Source organism: Paralichthys olivaceus, chromosome 16, assembly GCF_024713975.1.
Source record: "Paralichthys olivaceus isolate ysfri-2021 chromosome 16, ASM2471397v2, whole genome shotgun sequence".
Lineage (NCBI taxonomy): Eukaryota > Metazoa > Chordata > Actinopteri > Pleuronectiformes > Paralichthyidae > Paralichthys > Paralichthys olivaceus.
In genome coordinates this window covers 5,350,277-5,368,262 of record NC_091108.1, presented here as the reverse complement: position 1 = coordinate 5,368,262, position 17,986 = coordinate 5,350,277, and the positions used below count along the sequence as shown (strand labels likewise).

The window sequence follows — 17,986 nt, the reverse complement described above, 5'->3', positions numbered from 1 at the left end:
ATAACAAGGTGCGCAATGAACAGAAAACTGCTCTGCGTAATGGCACGAAGCAGCCCCGTAGCCTCGACACGCACCTCCGCTCCAAGGCCTCGTGTGTTCTCCACCTCGGTCAGTAATGTGAATATGTCCTGAAAACTGCTCACCACAACTTTGACCGTTGCCAAGTGGCCAGTCCATCTCTGGTCCAAGAGACGTTTCAGGGTCTCACCTTTGTACAACATAGCGACGGTGGGCTTCCTGATGAAGTTGTACATGCTGTACTTTTTTTTTTGCATACTCCAAAAAATTCCACCACAGCTGCTTCACTGGGCATAGCATGAATCACAACCAGATGAAGCTGGTGATTAAAGCTGTGAATATATGGTATGTTACGATCCAGCTTGTTTTGGAGCAATTTCTGCACACCACCATGCCTGCCAGACATGATGTGGCCATTACCAAGAAGCGCTCACACACACCACAGTTATCGTCAACAAAACGCACCACTATAGATATATTTTCTTGGCCTAAAGGATCCTGTGTGTCATCCACTTTAATTGAATACCAGCTACCTCCGACTTGTCTCACTATTTCCTCTGTCACAAGTTTGCTCATCATTTCGATTATCTCGTTTTGTATCTGTGGGCTGGTATAGCGTTTATTCTGTGGGATTGTTTTTGTAATCCTCGTTAGTTCTCTTTTACTGTCTCTCTAAGTTTTTGCAAATCTCTCCACATTGCTTCACAGGCTAAATGTTCTTTTGAAGCCGCATTCTTATTTAAGCCCTTGCCTGTTTCAATGGCATGTTTCCAGTCATTAAATCCCTTAATGGAGAAGGTCTCATCTGATGATACAGATCTGTATTTTCTGCAGGCATGACAAAATGCGGCGTCCTTTTCCACCAAGTACTCAAACCAGTCCCTGTTCAAATACCAGCTAGAGGAAAATTATCCGTTTTTTGAGCCAAACATTTTGACAGGATATTTTTTCAAGACAACCTGTTTGGTGTTGTCTGTGCCGAGGTCACTCACAGATACAACAGGCAGCTGTGGCCCCAATACTGCCCCAGTCGCGGTTGCACTTGACCTGCTGCTGGTAGCCTCCACTCTATGGCTGCTGCCGGGGTTGGGCTCTGCGGAGCTGCTAGCAACGGGCTCTGGCTCAAACTGTTGTCCTTCTCTGTTGACAACATCAGGAGGCGTTGGTTGATGTGATTTTGCAGAGGTGACTGTCGGTGGGTTTTTACTTGCGTATATCCATAACAGCAACGGAATAGAAATATTAAGAAAGCCAGCGACAACTCACAGATTCGCAGATTCATTCATTCATTCAAAATGTGCGGTAACTGTTGCGTGACGTTATTGACATAGGCTACGTTACGTAGGCCTACATAATCTAACGTTTTCAGTAAGGCCGTGATAGGCTGTTGCAGTGTAAATTCCCATTAATCAAACATAACCACACCATTGTTTCATTATGTTTTTAATGTCTCCAATGAATCGCTTATTTGGCGGCCTAAAGATGCAGAACTTTTGCTGAAACTTGAAAGAAAGACATTTACCTGTCAAATGGTTTTCGTGTATGGTTGTGGCCAATTGACTTCGCCCCCTGAAGTGCAGGCCCTGCGGTACATCTTACCAAAATGCACTAAAATATTTGGGCATATGTCTCATGCTGAGATGTACAAAAAAGTCTTGAGGACCTACATTCCAAACACAACAGAAAGTCAGCCATTTTGGATGAAGGGGTCATTGTTGTTGATTCATGCACATCATACCTTTTTGTTGAACGTTGTTGCAGTAGCAATGCACCAAAAGCCGTTTTTACAATTGATCACATTTTTGGGGGCTAAACATGCTCGAAAAGTCACGAAACTCAATACATATGTTGGAACACGGTGTAAGAACCCAAATAGCTTGTGACTCCTGTAGTAGACCCTCAACAGCTGGACAAGCTTGTAGATGAACCCTAACAGCTGCAGACTGCTGTAGGTCCATGAGGTCCTCCTCTTGACCTCTGAGGTGGACCTGAGAGCTTGAATTCTGCTTCTACTTCTGTTCCATCAAGGCCAGAAACCAGAGGAGTTTATCACTCTAGGTCATAGGTCACCAATAGGCAGGCCATGGTCGGGACCCAGATCTATTATTCGACTTTGATGGAGGCGTTTCACAACTTTTTTCGCATTTATTGTTGTCTATAACTTACATAGCATTTAAGTAAGTTGTAGAAGGGCTGTACAAACTCGCAGTTAATGTTGCAGCTGTACACCAGTCCATTGGTCAGGAAAGATTAGAAAATAAAGAAACTCACTACAAGGGTAACAGTAAACAAAACCATACTCAGAAACCACAGAAAATTAGGTTTTGTCTTTTCCTCCTCCTGCTGAATCGATGTTTTCAATTCCTCTTGCAGATTGAGATGATTATCCGTGGTTTGCTCCTTGATAAGATTTAGCTGAGATTCCTCCACTTGGTCCTTTAGGTCACGGACTGTTTTCCTCAAATCATCTGTGAGTAAATGCTGCTCCTCAATGGTTTTCTCATAGTCAGCAATTTCCCGTTTATTCTTTGTTATGAGCTCATCTTTGTTGAGGATGAGCAGATCCGCCTCCTGAAGTTGGCACAGAAGATTTTGCTGTGATGTCTTCAGCATTTTGTTCTCTTTGTATTGTTTGTCTCTCTGTGACTTACGTTTGGCCAGGTCATCCATAAGTATTGTATTCTGCTGGTTCAGGAGTTTTTCATGTTCATTTCTTTTTTGCAGTATGTTGGTCAACTTGTTGACTTCTGCCTGTTTCTTCTCCATCAGAGATTTCACACAAGTCAGCTCATGTGTTCTCTGAACTCCAACCTTGATGACTTCCTCAGCATCATCTAATTTGTCTTTAAGAGTACAAACCTCTGCTCTCAATCTGTAAATCTCTCTTTTCTTATGTTCATTCATTGCCTCAAGTTCACATTTCATGAACGTTTCACGTTCATCCTTATGTCTCAGACTTTCCTCTCTCTCCTGCAGACTCTGCATTCTCACCAACAGGTTTTCTTCGATCATCTCCAGCATCTCTGTCTGTTTCCCATTTTCAGCCAACGACTCTAAGGTAGTGCAGTTGGAGTATTCCTGCTGTGTATATAAATTCAACAGATTTCTGTTGTCCATCCTCAGCTTCTTTACTTGGTTGTCAAATCCAACCACCCTCTCTGATACTTCATCACAGATACTGCAGTTGCAACTTTTCCGCTGATTCAGAACTCTTGCACTTACATCGTCTATCTTTGTCTGTATAACATCAAATGCGTCCTCAAATTCAACTTTCTTCCATGTTAGGACTTGGTAGATAGTGCGGTTAATTTTCTTTCCATCATGCACTGATTTCATTAGTATTTTGTTCTTTGTCTGCAGCATCCCTGCCATCTGCTGTATTTCTACCAGCTTCTGTCGTAGCTCTTCATTGTTGATACAGACACAGCTGTCCTCAAACACAGACGCTTCTCGACACTGTGACATGGAAATCATTTGTGTTGTTTCTGTTATCTCTGAATTACTCAGAGAAGCGTTGAAACTGTCCTGTGCCATACTGTTCATACTATTCATACTGCTGTTTCACTGCCCGCTTGCTTTAGATAAATGATTTCTCAGACTTGGTTCTTCTTCTTTGGGGCACACAAATCATATGACAAAGTCACACAAAATCAAAGGAATGGGGCGGGTCACAAAATCATAGGACAAAGGCACACAAAATCAAAGGAATGGGGCGGGTCATAAAATTATAGAACAGTGGCACACAAAATCAAAGGAGGGGGCGGGTCACAATATTATAGGACAGGGGCACACAAAATCAAAGGAGGGGGCCTGAATCAAGTATAAAGAAGCGCAAGCAGGGGTTATGATAATCGTACAAAAAGTAAAAAAGTGTTTCAGTTTTTTTTGTGTAATACAATAGGGAGGGAAATGTTTGGGGCAGGATTAGGAGCATTAGGGGAATTAGAAGCGAATGACAGTATCACTGAAGATGGGGGAGGATGCAGCAGTGTCTCAGGAAGAGAAGGCAGAGATGATAGCGAAAGCACTTATTCAAATCCATAGTTCTGATAACGTATGGGAAGCTGCCAGTTGGTTGGAAAGAGGCTGTGGTTTTTCTCATTAGGAAACAAGCAAAGGATTCATTATGGCTGTGAAGCACAAAGACAATGTCTTGCGTGTTTTACAATTGTTGGACTTTAATGTTCTTGATGCATAGTGATATTTTTCAAAATAAATGTTTCATTTAAAAGAAACTGAAAAGGAGATTCTTATGGCACTTGACAAAGATGACGTCACTGAAAAGATGGCAGAGGGCAGTGACTTACTGCACCGCCCACTTGTTTACTAGTCACAACCGTTACATCAACAGATAGGGTTAGCCTTCAAATTTAGAGGTCAGGTCTATGTGTGAAGTGTGGCCTGGAAATGAATCGAATTCCCGGCCTGAATTATTGTCCCAGTCCGCCCCTGAACAAACTTCATATTCTTAAAGTCTCCTCACTGAAAATAAACACTGGTTTTTAAAAAGTCATTTTAACTGATCTACATTTCGGCATTGCTTTTAAACCTGTTGAGCTCAGCCCTCTCCTCTACTCCCTGTTCAAGCACGACTGCGTGGCCACATACAGCTCCAACACCATCATCAAGTTTGCTGACGACACCACCGTCATGGGCCTGATCAAAGACGGCGACAAGACGGCCTACAGAGAGGAGGTCAGAGCCCTGACATCTTGGTGTCAGGACAACAACCTCCATCTCAACGTCAGCAAAACCAAGGAGCTGATTGTGGATTACAGGAAGAAGCAGAGAGACGGACACGCCCCCATCACCATCGATGGGACTCCTGTGGAGAGAGTCAGCAGCTTCAGGTTCCTCGGGGTTCACATCACTGAAGACCTGACATGGACTCATCACACCAGAGTCATCACAAAGACAGCTCGTCAGCGGCTCTTCTACCTCCGCAGGCTGCGGAGGTTCAACGTGGACTCCAGGATACTCTGCAACTTCTACAGGTGCACCATCGAGAGTATCCTGACCGGCTGCATCACGGCCTGGTACGGCAGTTGCACCGCCCTCAACCGTAAGACTCTGCAGAGGGTGGTGAAAACTGCTCAGCACATCACCAGGACGGAGCTACCATCCATGGACCTCTACACCCAGCGTTGTAGGAAGAAGGCTCACAGGATACTGAAAGACCCCCATCACCCCAGCAACAAACTGTTCTCACTGCTGCCGTCTGGCAGACGGTACCGCAGCATCCGGACCAAGACCACAAGACTCAGGGACAGCTTTATCCCACAGGCTGTAAGACTGCTGAACTCCTGAGGTCTGTGAAGGTCACTACATCTGTTTAAAACAACATATTTATTTACACATTATATTATTCATAAGAAAAAATTGAGATTTATTTATTTAGTTTACAATAATTCTCATTCTGTCATTGTCGTTTCTACTCATCATATTTCCAACCAATATAATGAGTGCAATAATTCATATCTGTCCATACCTCCCCATTACTGCTGCTAAATCCTGACATGTATATATCTCATTTTAGCACCTTATAATGATTTATTATTTTATTATAATGTTTTATTTTATTTTTTTGCACCTTATAATGTTTACTTTTTTTGCACTAGTACTGACATTTGTAATTATTGTTTCATTTGCACCAGTGTATGTTATTTGTATTTTTAGTTACTCTTATTTTATGACACTTACATGTTGGGTTGCTTGAGGTGCCTGGGATTTAAGATTTTCATTGCCAACATGTACGCTGTATCTGTTGTGCAGATGACAAATAAAACCTTTGAAACCTTTGAAACTTTGAAATGAATCAGAATTGATGGACCTGTAGAATAAAGATGTTACCAGATTTGAGAATGTACAAACTCATCTTCACGGTGCCTGTAAACTGATGACATTTCTATCACATTGATATCGCTCGATGTCTTAAATGCAACAACTTCTGCACAGTAGCCTTGTTAACCAAATCGTGTGCATGGAAACCTTCTTTATGAACTGTGTCTCCTGTTAGTTTTTCTGTTTCCATTCAGACCATCCCTGCACACTAGAAACATTCCAATGATAAGTTTCACATCCAGGCGACACCTTCCCCATGTCGAGCATAGAACGTATATGATGTAGTCAATAGTATTTTTCAGTAGAGAGCTGTACTCCTTTGCACTTAATTATTATAGCAGTGTTCCAAAATCTATTTTAATTTGTGTCTAAGATGTAAAAAAATAAAATAAAAGCCTGTCTGGGTTTGTGTCAAATAAACAAAATTATAACTTAACTTAGTCTCGTGTGTTTTTATGACCCTCTGCCAAGGACGTCATTCCAGCTAAGAGAATGAAAATAAGGGTATTTTTACTGAAAGCATCAAATTTGACCCAAAAACTATGTATGGGTTAACTTTTAAATTGTGGAACTGAGGACTAATAAAGGATTATTTTACACACACACACAAAAACAACTCCACGTGTTTTAAAGAGTTTCAAACATATAATTGGATGGTATTAAATTACATTATTAGCAACATTCTTATCATTTCAAATGTAAATCAAATGTAGTCATCCAAATATCTTCATGAGTTAGAGTAAAAAAAGCATTTACTGAAAGAAAAGCCTCATCAATCACCATGGCAACCAGATGTTAAGATTTGAGTTTGAAGCTGATTTTGATGGGCAGTGACATCACAGCAATAACACCACTGCTGCCAGGACAACAGGACCAATTTGATTTGAAGCTTTGAGAGGAGAACTTTGATTGGTGCTATCTTTTCCTTAAATACTGAAGTTCAGGTTAGCTCCTCCTCTTTGACCCTGTCTGAGGTAAGTGATGCATCACTCTGTGGAGGTCTGTATGTAGCTATAATGCTAACCTATACATAATGAAGTTTTTCAATGAATCTCCTGTAAAATATGAAGTTGCTGCTGTTACCTGCTGCTGTTACATGTAGATAATGTGTTTCTGTGTTGGTTTGCGTTCATGACAAGTGTGGGAATATTGTTTCTGGCTTGTCTTGTGTTTTCTGCTGCTTATTTTTGACTCTGGTGATATTCCTGTCATTTTATGTTGCTATTTAAATGAATGAGTGAGAGCAGTGAGTTAATGTGACGCAAAGTCAAAAACGCCTTTAGCACCAGGATATTTTCACGTTACTCTGTAAATTAATGGTTTATTTTGACCAGACGTCAATGTGAGTGGTTAATAGTACCACTCACATTGACGTCTGGTCAAAATAACAGTAACAGTTGTGTTTATTCAAAAATTCAATTTCAAATTGAAATCTAAGCACCTGGTTGCTATGGTGATTGATGAGGGAAGTTTCCCCAGTCATTTATTTCAGAAAATTCTTTTTTTTAGTGGTGAGTTTTCTTTGGTTTATTTGGAGTTTAAATGTGTTTGAGGGCAAGTTCAGTGTCTCATGCAGAAATGTTCACAATGTTCAGAGTTACAATGTTGAAACTATTTATTATGTCCCCTGTAGACAAACATCAATTCTGCCAAGATCCCGAAGAGATCAACAACAACCACCAACCAGCAAGAAAGCTACAAACAACTGAGCAGACCAGAAAAACCTATTCATTAACTGTTCAATCTCGAGCACAAGTTTCTTCACTGCTTCATCACGAAATAGTAAAATCATGCAGCAGCTAGACACTGTGACGTCCCTCAGAGCCGAACTCCTCCAAGCTTTCAGTCAGATAAAAGCTCTGACAGATGGGAGCACATCTCTGAACAAAGAAGTAGAAGAGCTAAAGGACAAGCTGAAGGAGAAGGATGGTCTCTTAAAAAAAGAAACAAAGAAACGTCGAGCTCGCACCGAGGCCTACATACTCTGCCTGTCCGAGCTCACTGAGTGCCAGGCTAAATGCAAGAGTCTGGAGGCAGCTCTGCACCAAGAGCCGTCTCAGCCAGAGACAAGCTGGAGTCGAGAGGTGGATGAGGAAACCAAGGCCCTGAAAGAGGAGGTCCAACTGCTGAAGGTCGGACAGAGGAAGCTGGAGGATGACCTCACACACAAGAACGGGCTCATCATGAGTGAAAAAAAAAAAAGAATAGCTTATGCAAATGCTTATATTGATTGCCTGGCCGTGCTCACTACCACAGAAAAAGAGCTTAAGAAGAGTCAGGCAGAGACGCTGCAGGTGAAGCTGCAGCAGGAGAAGACATCAACTGTGGGACTAAAAGAGGTAGAGGACATCAAAAGACAGAACATGTCTCTGAAGGAGCAAGTCCTGAAACTCCAAAGTGAACGGACGAAGCTCGAGGAGGAGGGAAAGAAAAAGGACAAGTTGATGAGGGAAGAAGCAAATCTCGCTTCCACCAAATTACACTTGGCCTTCTTCAACAAGATGAGTGAGGCAGAGAATGAACTAGAGACTATTGAGAGGATGTGGAGGAGAGAGGAGCAGCAGCTGGAGACAAACTTCTTGTCCTGAACATCCGATTACATCAGCATCCGTCCTCAACCTCACCCACTCCTCCACTCCTTCCCTCTGCCTCCCACTCCCACCCCTCCCTCACCCACTCCTCCACTCCTTCCCTCTGCCTCCCACTCCCACCCCTCCCTCACCCACTCCTTCCCTCTGCCTCCCACTCCCAACCCTCCCTCACCCTTTCCCTCCACCTCAAAACAAACCCCTCACCCCTGTCCCCCTTTTGTAGACATGTGTGGACACAGCGCAGTGCTGGAGAGGCCAGTGGTGGGCGAGTCACCAATTAGTTTGAAAAGACATAGAGTTATGCCCCTGTCCCTATATTCTCAACCTGACCCATTCCCCGCCTCCTTCCCTCTGCCTCCCACTCCCAACCTTCCCTCACCCTTTTCCTTCACCTCAAACAAACCCCTCACCCCCATCCCCCTCAGCAGAGCTGCCTCAGAGGGACACAGAGACACAAGGACTGAGATGCATGGACAGAGACACACATGAGAAAAGCTCATAGAGACTTCATGAGAGATTGAGCTGCAGAGCACGTCACATGTCACAGCGAGGGTGCAGGTGCAATAAGGTGCAGCATAGATCAAGATCCTTCACTTGTTACTAAACAGTTCCACAACACTACATGCATGAAATGTTGTTCTGTCTTTGGTGTTAGATAGACTGCATATAACTGCAGGATATTCCGATCTGTAGTTACTTTGGTCACATTTCCTTTGAAAAGCTAATTTAAGACATAAAGTTTGTTTATGTACCAAACTAAATATTTACTGATTCTATTTTTATCTGATTTCTGAGTCTGATGTGTCACAGTGTTGCAGTCACAAATCACGATTATCAGTTGTGGCATCTTATTAAATTAACATCCTTATTTCAAACCCTTTTTTTCCCCACTCTCCAGGTGATTAAGAGGCGGAACATACGTCCGGAGGAGACAGACCACAAGCCTGAGCACCAGCGCCTGAAGTCCACACCAAAGCTGAGATTCCACGTCACAGCAAGAACAAGGTGCAACATAGACTCAAGATCCTTTCACTTGTTACTAAACAGTTCCACAACACTACCACTTTTCACTTTTGATAATATTTTTAGAAACGTTTCCTAAATCTGTGTTTTTAATGAGGTGTACTTTTTAGCTAATTAAAAACTTATTTGCAGCTATTAAATATAGCTTTGTTCCACAGAACCTTATTGGAAAGTCTGGAAGCATCAAGTTGTGCCTATATTGCATATATATATTTATTTATTTTGATAAAGATTTTAGCTCAACCCTGACCCATAGTCATCCATAGTTATGCTGCTATAGGCCTACACTGCCGGTCTGTCGCAGGGCTGACATGGAGGGTCACGCAACCACCAGCACTCTCACCTGAGGACCTCTCCCCTTTGGAGCCATGAGTCCTACTACTGCGCATGTTGGACCATGAGGGAGGCAGGGGTGCCGGGGGGGGCCAACGGGGAAGACCATGCCAACGTCCATGCGGAGATTCCCGGGCTGGATTCAAGCCCATGACCTGAGACTGTGACTTTTTGTGCACCGGGCCAGAACAGGGTTTCTCAACAACAAACTGACAAACCAGAAAGTGAACAAATATTAAATATTGAACTTTATTCATAAAATTATTTTAAAAACACCACATGTATCCTAAAACAGTGAACCAGTGTGACTTGTCTTTGGAAATATTTTTGAGTGTCACCGGTTATAGGACATACTTGAGCTAGGCGTTGCTCTTCAAGAAATATCATGTGGGACATGCCTCAATAGTTATTCAACAATTCAATGTCCTCGGCGTTAAGTGCTGATGAGGGTGAACGTTTTGTTGGCGGGCTCAGCTGTGAGCTGCCACACACCTCTGACTGACGCTGTCTTTTTTTGATACCGTGACAGGAACTTTTTGCAGGATGATTTGTCTTATGGGGAACCTGTTTCACAAGCATGTGTTTGTTAGCTGCAGGTCTGTAGAAATGCAGTCTCTCCCGCTTGTCCTCTTCTTCACTCTCACAAACGAGGGGGGCTGCGTTCAGGACGTCTCTCACAAACTTCTGCCTTCCGACTATACAACAAAAAGACTTTTATAAGTATTGGATAAGTCAATTTGATTTAACGTTAGTCAGTTAGAATGTAATGTTAAATAAAAGAAGACTTACAAAAGCGTAGCGCCGATGTTCTTGATGCTTCAATTTTCTTCTGTTTTGGCATTTGGGAGGTATTTGTTTCCCACTGGTTTACAACCTGGAAACAAGACAAGCATATGTTAAGATGATGTGCAACACTTCTTTCTAAAAGTTATTTTCTGGGCATTGAGCCTTTATTCAACAGAACCAAATTGTGAAATGTTGAAGTGAGCAGCAAAGGGCAGAGCTGGGACAAAATCTGCATCTGGTGCATGTAATACATTACGTCCTACCTCTGCCTGCTGTGCCACCCATCACCTCAACACTTCCTAAAATGTCTCTGTTGTTGCAACCGCTTCTAAGAAGAGAATCGGAGAATCTCCCCCTGCATTGTTCATGCGTGAAACCTCTGGAAAAAGCCCAGATTCAATTCTGCATACATCCGCTGGAGTATGTATGGAACTGTCTCCTATCAGCACCTGAGGATGTGTACCTGTTCGGCCCAGCCTTCTGTTTTACATCTTGAGTGATCAAAGAAGTCCAATGGCTTCTCAGAACGAACGAGTCCCAACAGGTTCCATATGGTCGTCTTCAAACCTGCATCAAGCTGGAGGAATAAATTAATTTTATACATCAGCATCACAATAAGCCGCAGCTAGGTGTTGCACACAACCATTATTGGCTTACCTTCAAACTGGTCCCAGATACGTCAAGTTTTTCAAGTTTAGGGAGGCATGTGAGGTATCTCAGTGCTCTCTCTGAGATAGGGTTATCTGTATGAGAAAAAGAATAACTGACCAACTGTTTAACAAAACATATCAACGTATTACTGGTTTGAATTTGAAGGTTGTGGTATTTGTGCTACCACTATATGGGAGCTGTTAATATTCTGGTAACAAACAGGAAACATCCAGGAGCTGAAGACGATCAAGTCCCCTCCTCATCATCCGGACAGGTGCAGTCAGTCTTTGTAAGCCAGCGTCTGACAGACTGTTACCACCGATAAAAAGATGAATCAAACTGCTGAAGAGGAAAGACACAAGTGTAAGTGGTTTGGTATTTCTTAGATTCCTCGCAATGCTTCTTTGGAACAGAGAAATCACTTGTTATTACTTTGCCAATGAGGTGGATGTTAGATGATGGAAAATCTCATGATCATCACCCAGTCTGCAGCCAAACAAATCCAATGACTTTAGACTGTGAAAGGTTTTAATTTCATCCATCCTCTCATGCAGGAGTGGAAACCTGTGGAATGAAAAATGAGGGACATGAAACGTTGTGGTTTGTGGCAAACCCACACAGCAAAACTATTTGGGCACAGACTTCTGGAATGATAGCACATTGGTGGTCTGATCCTGATTGCCAGATCTGGACCAAAAGTAAACCATATCAATATGGCATGAAAACTAAAGTTGGCCATTCACTTCAATGACCTTTACCGTAAGGCCTCGAATAGATAAGCACATGACCTCAGTGGATACATTTAGTAAAGATGCATTTGCACTGAAACTCACCGGTTTCGCAGACACAGGGATCCAAGCACCATCGGCCCGTACGCGTCACCGAACAACCGCAGCGCTTTGGAGGAAATGTCCGTGTTGGAGAACGCACGGTTCTCCTCCGCTGCTGCGAACAGTCTGTCCCCGATCTGCTCGGGGAAGCCCACCAGAGAGTCCACGTGGTGGATGTTGTGAGCCACGAACAGCAGCGTGATGTCGAACAGCGACTTGGTGGTGTACCTCAGACTCCCCTCGGAGTTGTAGGTGAACACAAAGTGCTCCTTCCTCAGCACCAGCGGGTTCGTCCTCCTGCAGGACGACGCTGGCTTCGGCTGAGACAGAACGATGTCACTGACGCGACGGAGGTGTCCCTTCTCTCGAACATAGACGGTGCCATCGTCCATCATTCGTCCAGAGTAGAGGACACAACCAACACACAGCTCATGCAGCTTTAGCTAGCTAGCCGCCGGCTAACACTTGAAGCAGGGCGAAAGACTGCAAATGCTCACTTGCTAGCAAACAAACAGGGCAGTCCACTGAAGCTAATGCTTTGTAGGAATCGACCCCCGCGTATTAAAACGGATTATTTCATTGTTTGTTAGGTGTTTACGTGTGTTAACGTGAATTCCAGGATCCTGTCACTGACCTGCACTGAGACTTCTGCCCGCCCGGCTGACTTCAAACTAAAGGTCCGGCTGCTCGTAATAAACATCACAAGCTGGAACTGTTTCTTTATTTTGTCACTCAATATGAGTTATTCCTTATAAATAAGCAAATGTGTATAAATTTGATTTGGGGTTTGTAGGAACAAGAGGATTTATTTTAAATTATATTTAATATAAGTTTAGATTTTGGGTAGGTAGGTGTATGAGTTTATAAATAGATGTGTAGCCTTATTTTATGTATTTATATCGTGTTTATTATTACATAAATGTTTTGTTACATTATATACAACATAGAGCACAGTTAATAATAAACATTTAATTTAAACGAGGGGTCGAACTCTTATTTTGAAAAGGTTCAGTAACAGGAAGAAGCCTTGTTTACATGACACGAATACGAATTTCCTGGAGCAGAGAGAAGTGCAATGATTTCACGAGTTTAGACGATCATCAGGTAAAACAGGCTTCGTTTAAAGGAACTAATCCAAACTAACATCTGGATTTATACATACAGCCGAGGCTCGTGTTGTTTTTTCTGCTCCTGGTGTTGCGATCAATGGCGAGTGGTTGTTTAGCTGTCAATTGAGGACTTGCTAGCTAACTAGCTAACTAGCTAACACATAACTTGTGTGTTTCCCTCTTTGATTTCAGCAGTTTCATCCATATGACGGTGAAGGGATGATTTAGCCTGGAAGCTAAAAAAAAAAACAACAACCTTAAAAGCTCCCTGTTTCTTTTCCTCCACAGTTTTTTCAGATCCAGTTGTTGCCAAACTTAACACCTTTCCTGAGAGACGACCCTCTGCAGTGTGAGGGGGAATCCGTGTAATGGCGAAAGCAAACGATCCATTTCTGTTCCAGGGTGAGTGTCCTCCACAGTCTTTGGTGTAAAGTAATAATAATAATGATTTTATTTATGTAGCACCTTTTAAAGACAAAACTACAGAGTGCCTCACAAAAACAAAAGATCCTAGATTCACAAATTATAACAATATTGAATAATATGAAATTGTTTAAAACACCTATATGAGACGATACTGAGTGTGCCCGCCTGAGATCTCCAGGCAAACAAATCACAGTAAATGTGTGTCTTCTGTGGTGTTTAGCTGAATTGAAATGCTTCCTATGTGCTTCTATAGCTTCTATAAACGCACTGATCTCCCTGTGTTGTACTGTGGTGCGACAGCAACAGTGAAACCATCAACATACACGATTAATAATTTCCATTTTTTTCCATGTCATGAATCTAGAATTTGAAGAAGCTGGTACTCTGTTAGAAGCCAACAGAGATGCGACCACCATTAGCATCGAAGAAGATGACGTCAAACCTAAGAAGCAGAGAAGAGCTGCTGGTTTCAATCCCAGTGGTGCTGATGATGAGGACACTCTTTCCTATGATGACCAGACAGAGGTCTGCATAAGACTTACAGAAGATTTGCGGAGCTTTAAATAATGAAGTCTTGTTGCATAAAATGCAAACTTTTTGTCTCATTTTTTCTGTTTTTCTGTGGAAGCTTCTCTCTGGGCAGCAGAAAAGTGCCCCTTTCTGGACGTTTGAGTACTACCAGAGATTCTTTGACATCGAGACCCATCATGTAATGAAATCACAACTTATTCTAAAGACTTTTAACCACTATGATAACATTACTGTGTGCATCAGAACAAATGCAGTTCATCAATCCACTTAGTTAATAACTTTTCTTTCAGGTGAAGGAAAGAATCATCGGGTCAGTGCTGCCATGGCCTGGAAAGAATTTTGTTGAGGTCCACCTTCAGAGAAATCCTGATCTTTATGGTCAGCACTCTTCATGCTGTGATTAGAGGTTGTCCAAATGATCGTGCAAACTGAAGATCTAATGATTTATATTTGTGCTTTCAGGACCGTTCTGGATTTGCACTACCCTTGTGTTTGCCATTGCCATCAGTGGAAATATATCCAACTTTCTGATGCACTTAGGCAAACCTAACTACAAATACACCCCGGAGTTTCGAAAAGGTATTCAAGGCTCACTTGCTGAGCTTGAAAGTAAGAGGTTCTATTCTAAATTCTTATACTTTTAAATATTGTGTGTTTTCCAGTGACCATTGCTGCAACAGCGATCTTCACCTATGCCTGGTTGGTGCCTCTTGCCCTCTGGGGTTTCCTGCTATGGAGAAACAACAAGGTCATGAACTTGGTGTCATACTCTTTCATGGAGATCATCTGTGTGTACGGATATTCACTTTCAATTTACATACCTGCAGTGGTAAGACATTTTTTCATCTCAAAGTAACAGGAGGAAACACTGATAACATTCAGAATCATTTCTCATATTCTCCATTTGTGTCAGGATGGGCTAAAATGATCTCATTGTGTTTTTGGAACCTTTAGCTTCATAAAAGTTGAATATTTGACATTTTGAAAGCTCGTCTGATCTGTGAGCAAACCTGAGCAACTTGGTGGACTCAATTGAAGAAGACCTGTTTCTTGTCTAGATTCCATTAAAATAACAATTGTTAGTTTCAGGTGATTTATACACTAATGAAAATATCATTCTGAATATTATATTCACTCTCTGCCATTAGATGTCCCTTGGCATTGGACAATATGGGAATGTATCAACTTACCATATGAACTTTTATTGAATAATAGAATACAAAATATTCTATATGTAAATGTTGCTGCTCCACATTAAATATCTTTACAGTTAAAGAAGACGAGCTTGAAGTATTTGTTTTTAAATGTGTCACGTACACGGTATATAATTCACTTTTGTTTCCTCAATCAGGTTTTATGGATTCTCCCGTTTGAATGGCTGAGGTGGTGCACCATTGTGGTGGCTCTCTGCCTCTCTGGCTCAGTGCTGGTGATGACGCTCTGGCCTGCCGTCAGGGAGGACCACCCCAAAGTTATCGTAGCCATCATGTCCACCGTTGTGTTGTTCAACGTCCTGCTTGCCGTTGGTTGTAAGGTGAATTTGCCACAGCTCATATTCTACAGAACTTTTCCATGTGGATTAATTACAAATTGGAGAGATATGGAACATGTATCTGTTGGGGGAAATAAGATACATTACCTTGGTTGAGCAAACCACATCTGCACTAATTCACTGAGTGCACATGGACTGCCTGTGTCTGCTCCTCCCGGTGTAGATAACAATGATTGACCGACTCCCTTTTGTCCTTAGTGATCTCAGTAGCGTGGCCAAGCTTTGATCCAGCTCGTCTATGTCACTCACAGACTAGCAATTTGGTGCGTCTCTCCCTGTGTGCTTCTGGGAAATGACCTGAGAGTGTCAAGTAAACTCACACGAGGCTGACTCTATTCATCGGAAACTGTGACTGCATTTGCTAACGGGCCTGACAGCGGGGTTTGAGTGCACTTCTTAAGGTCAGGGCTGCAGCGGTGTCATATGTCTGGTCACGTTCATGTAATTAGTCTCCAGAGTAAGCTGTGTCTTACCAGGATGAATGAAAAACAGAAATGCAGCGTTCTTCTGGTCAAACACTGAACATTTGCTGCACAGTTATTCTCAGACACTCCAGCTTGAGCTTTTGATTGATGAGATGTTTCTCTTAATTCTCCTTTATTTTTTTGTTTTTTTTCCAGGCTTATTTCTTCAGCCGACCAGAACCAGCGCTACTTGTTGACATTCCTGATGTAACAGAGGTTGTCAAGACATCGTCTTTGACATGAATGCCTTCGATCTTGTCAAGGTAAATAATACTGACATTGAATCTTTTAAAGCCATGAGTCTGTTGTACCAAACACAGAACACAATACATGTAGGTCAGAATTCAGTGCGTCAATGCTGAAAACTGTCTTTCTCTCCCTCTCTCCCTTCTATCTCTCTCCCTTCTCTCCCCTCTTTTTCACCCATCTGTCCTCTCCTCCCCATTTTTCTCCGCTCACCCCAACCGGTCGAGGCAGATGGCCGCTCACATTGAGTCTGGTTCTGAGGTTTCTTCCTTTTAATGAGGGAGTTTTTTGAGGGAACTGTTGGGTTTCCCTATAAATTTTAAGGTCTTGACCTTTTATGTAAAATGTTCATTATGATTTGGTGCTTTAATAAAATATAATAAAATTGAATTGAATAATAACTCTCAACCTTGTGCTCTCTCATGGCAACTTTAATGTGTCAGGAATATTTACCACCTACATCAGCAGCTCGTCGTTGTTGGCCTAATTTAGAAACGTTGGCTCGTGTTATTTTAAGCTGCTTGTTTTGAACATCTGACACCGGACTTCCTGTACATGATTTCTCCTTGCCATAGCATGTGTTATTCTTTTTTTTTTTTTTAAATTGTAGGTTCTCGTGTTGCCTTATTAGTGAGAATCGGGTTGCTGAGGTGATGAAGTCATGGGTCGTCTGGATTTCACCTGCACTGGAACGTTCTGGCTCAAGACCTTAAAACCCTGTGTGTATACTCGGTTGAACTGCGTGGCCTCTGAAAATGAACACTGCTACAAGTATGTTATTTCTCATGGGATGGGTTCTAATTGTCTTGAAAGATAAATGGGCTATAATGTTACACAACACGGGATCTCTTTTAGTATGTAGTTGAAATATTTAGGCATTTGCAGTAATGTTACTGCACTTTTCTACAATGAGATTAAGTTAGTGTGTATGTGTACTTTCTCTATGAACAACTATTATAGGTGTTGGTTATAACTTCCAAGGGTTGGACTTATTATGTACGAAGTTATTGTATTATTCTCTAACTGACATAAACATAAGTGCCCTAAACTAATGCCAAAGACCAATCCTAAATATCCAAGTAATTTACATGTGTAACTATTTTTGTAATTAACTTGTTTGTTTGTTTTAAGTGTGACAGACTGTTTGTGATGAAATGTATGTGATTGAATGTGTATTCCGATGGTAATCAAATAAAACATGATCTTTTTGGGACTCAGTTCTGGATGAATTTGTCAGTTTTTCAAGTTTCCATCATTAATTAATCTATATTAATCTATATTAACTGATTATTTACAGTTTAGGAAATATAATTATTACTTTCTTGTTATATGCTTTTTAGGAATATTGATGCCACTTTCATGTCATTGTAAATAAGAATTTTATTGTCTTCCTCACCAATAACTAGTTCAGCATAAGGACTGAAAACAGGGAATAAGATGTAGTGTATTAATCTGTACATTTTACAAATTATCCTTGTGCTTTCTGGCATTTGGAAGCTGTTTTACTGTTTTAGCTTGAAAGAACCCGGAAACGAACAGAATTTCAAAGAATTTCGCAAACAGTAAATGATGTTGACTATCACTT

At 41.8% G+C, this 17,986-nt stretch overlaps 3 protein-coding genes and 2 long non-coding RNA genes across 10 annotated transcripts; 3 read left to right on the top strand and 2 right to left on the bottom strand.

The window, feature by feature from the left end:
• Positions 1-1,444: 1,444 nt before the first annotated feature.
• On the bottom strand, positions 1,445-1,895 carry LOC138405176 (uncharacterized). The gene is made up of 2 exons (XR_011238858.1): positions 1,757-1,895; positions 1,445-1,681 (listed from the first exon to the last, which is right to left on the bottom strand). It is a non-coding gene; the product is annotated as an uncharacterized lncRNA (long non-coding RNA).
• Positions 1,896-3,782: 1,887 nt separating this feature from the next.
• On the top strand, positions 3,783-5,475 carry LOC138405174 (uncharacterized). Its single transcript, XM_069511846.1, has 2 exons — positions 3,783-3,880; positions 4,606-5,475. Exons 1-2 carry the CDS (start codon positions 3,863-3,865, stop codon positions 5,323-5,325), a joined length of 738 nt encoding a protein of 245 aa, XP_069367947.1. The 5' UTR covers positions 3,783-3,862; the 3' UTR covers positions 5,326-5,475.
• Positions 5,476-8,879: 3,404 nt separating this feature from the next.
• LOC138405175 (uncharacterized) lies at positions 8,880-9,916 on the top strand. Of its 2 annotated transcripts, none has more exons than XR_011238857.1 (3): positions 8,880-9,018; positions 9,349-9,455; positions 9,778-9,916. It is a non-coding gene; the product is annotated as an uncharacterized lncRNA (long non-coding RNA). The 2 variants fall into 2 exon arrangements; XR_011238856.1 differs by having other exon boundaries at positions 9,754-9,888.
• A 120-nt stretch (positions 9,917-10,036) lies between these two features.
• lrrc42 (leucine rich repeat containing 42) lies at positions 10,037-12,772 on the bottom strand. 2 transcript variants are annotated; one of them, XM_020111778.2, is made up of 7 exons: positions 12,077-12,772; positions 11,676-11,807; positions 11,464-11,585; positions 11,250-11,335; positions 11,056-11,169; positions 10,596-10,680; positions 10,037-10,501 (listed from the first exon to the last, which is right to left on the bottom strand). In XM_020111778.2, exons 1-7 carry the CDS (start codon positions 12,466-12,468, stop codon positions 10,206-10,208), a joined length of 1,227 nt encoding a protein of 408 aa, XP_019967337.2. In that variant the 5' UTR covers positions 12,469-12,772; the 3' UTR covers positions 10,037-10,205. The 2 variants fall into 2 exon arrangements, with proteins under 2 accessions (XP_019967337.2, XP_019967344.2); XM_020111785.2 differs by having other exon boundaries at positions 11,464-11,582.
• Positions 12,773-13,065: 293 nt separating this feature from the next.
• On the top strand, positions 13,066-17,618 carry yipf1 (Yip1 domain family, member 1). Of its 4 annotated transcripts, none has more exons than XM_020111815.2 (10): positions 13,066-13,177; positions 13,480-13,584; positions 13,973-14,133; positions 14,237-14,317; positions 14,430-14,517; positions 14,602-14,718; positions 14,802-14,968; positions 15,491-15,673; positions 16,312-16,418; positions 17,012-17,618. In XM_020111815.2, the coding sequence occupies exons 2-9, from the start codon at positions 13,551-13,553 to the stop codon at positions 16,396-16,398; spliced, it is 918 nt and encodes a 305-aa protein (XP_019967374.2). In that variant the 5' UTR covers positions 13,066-13,177; positions 13,480-13,550; the 3' UTR covers positions 16,399-16,418; positions 17,012-17,618. The 4 variants fall into 4 exon arrangements, with proteins under 4 accessions (XP_019967374.2, XP_019967366.2, XP_019967357.2 ...); XM_020111807.2 differs by having other exon boundaries at positions 13,080-13,177; positions 13,474-13,584; XM_020111798.2 differs by having other exon boundaries at positions 13,080-13,177; positions 13,471-13,584.
• The last annotated feature ends 368 nt before the right edge of the window (positions 17,619-17,986 follow it).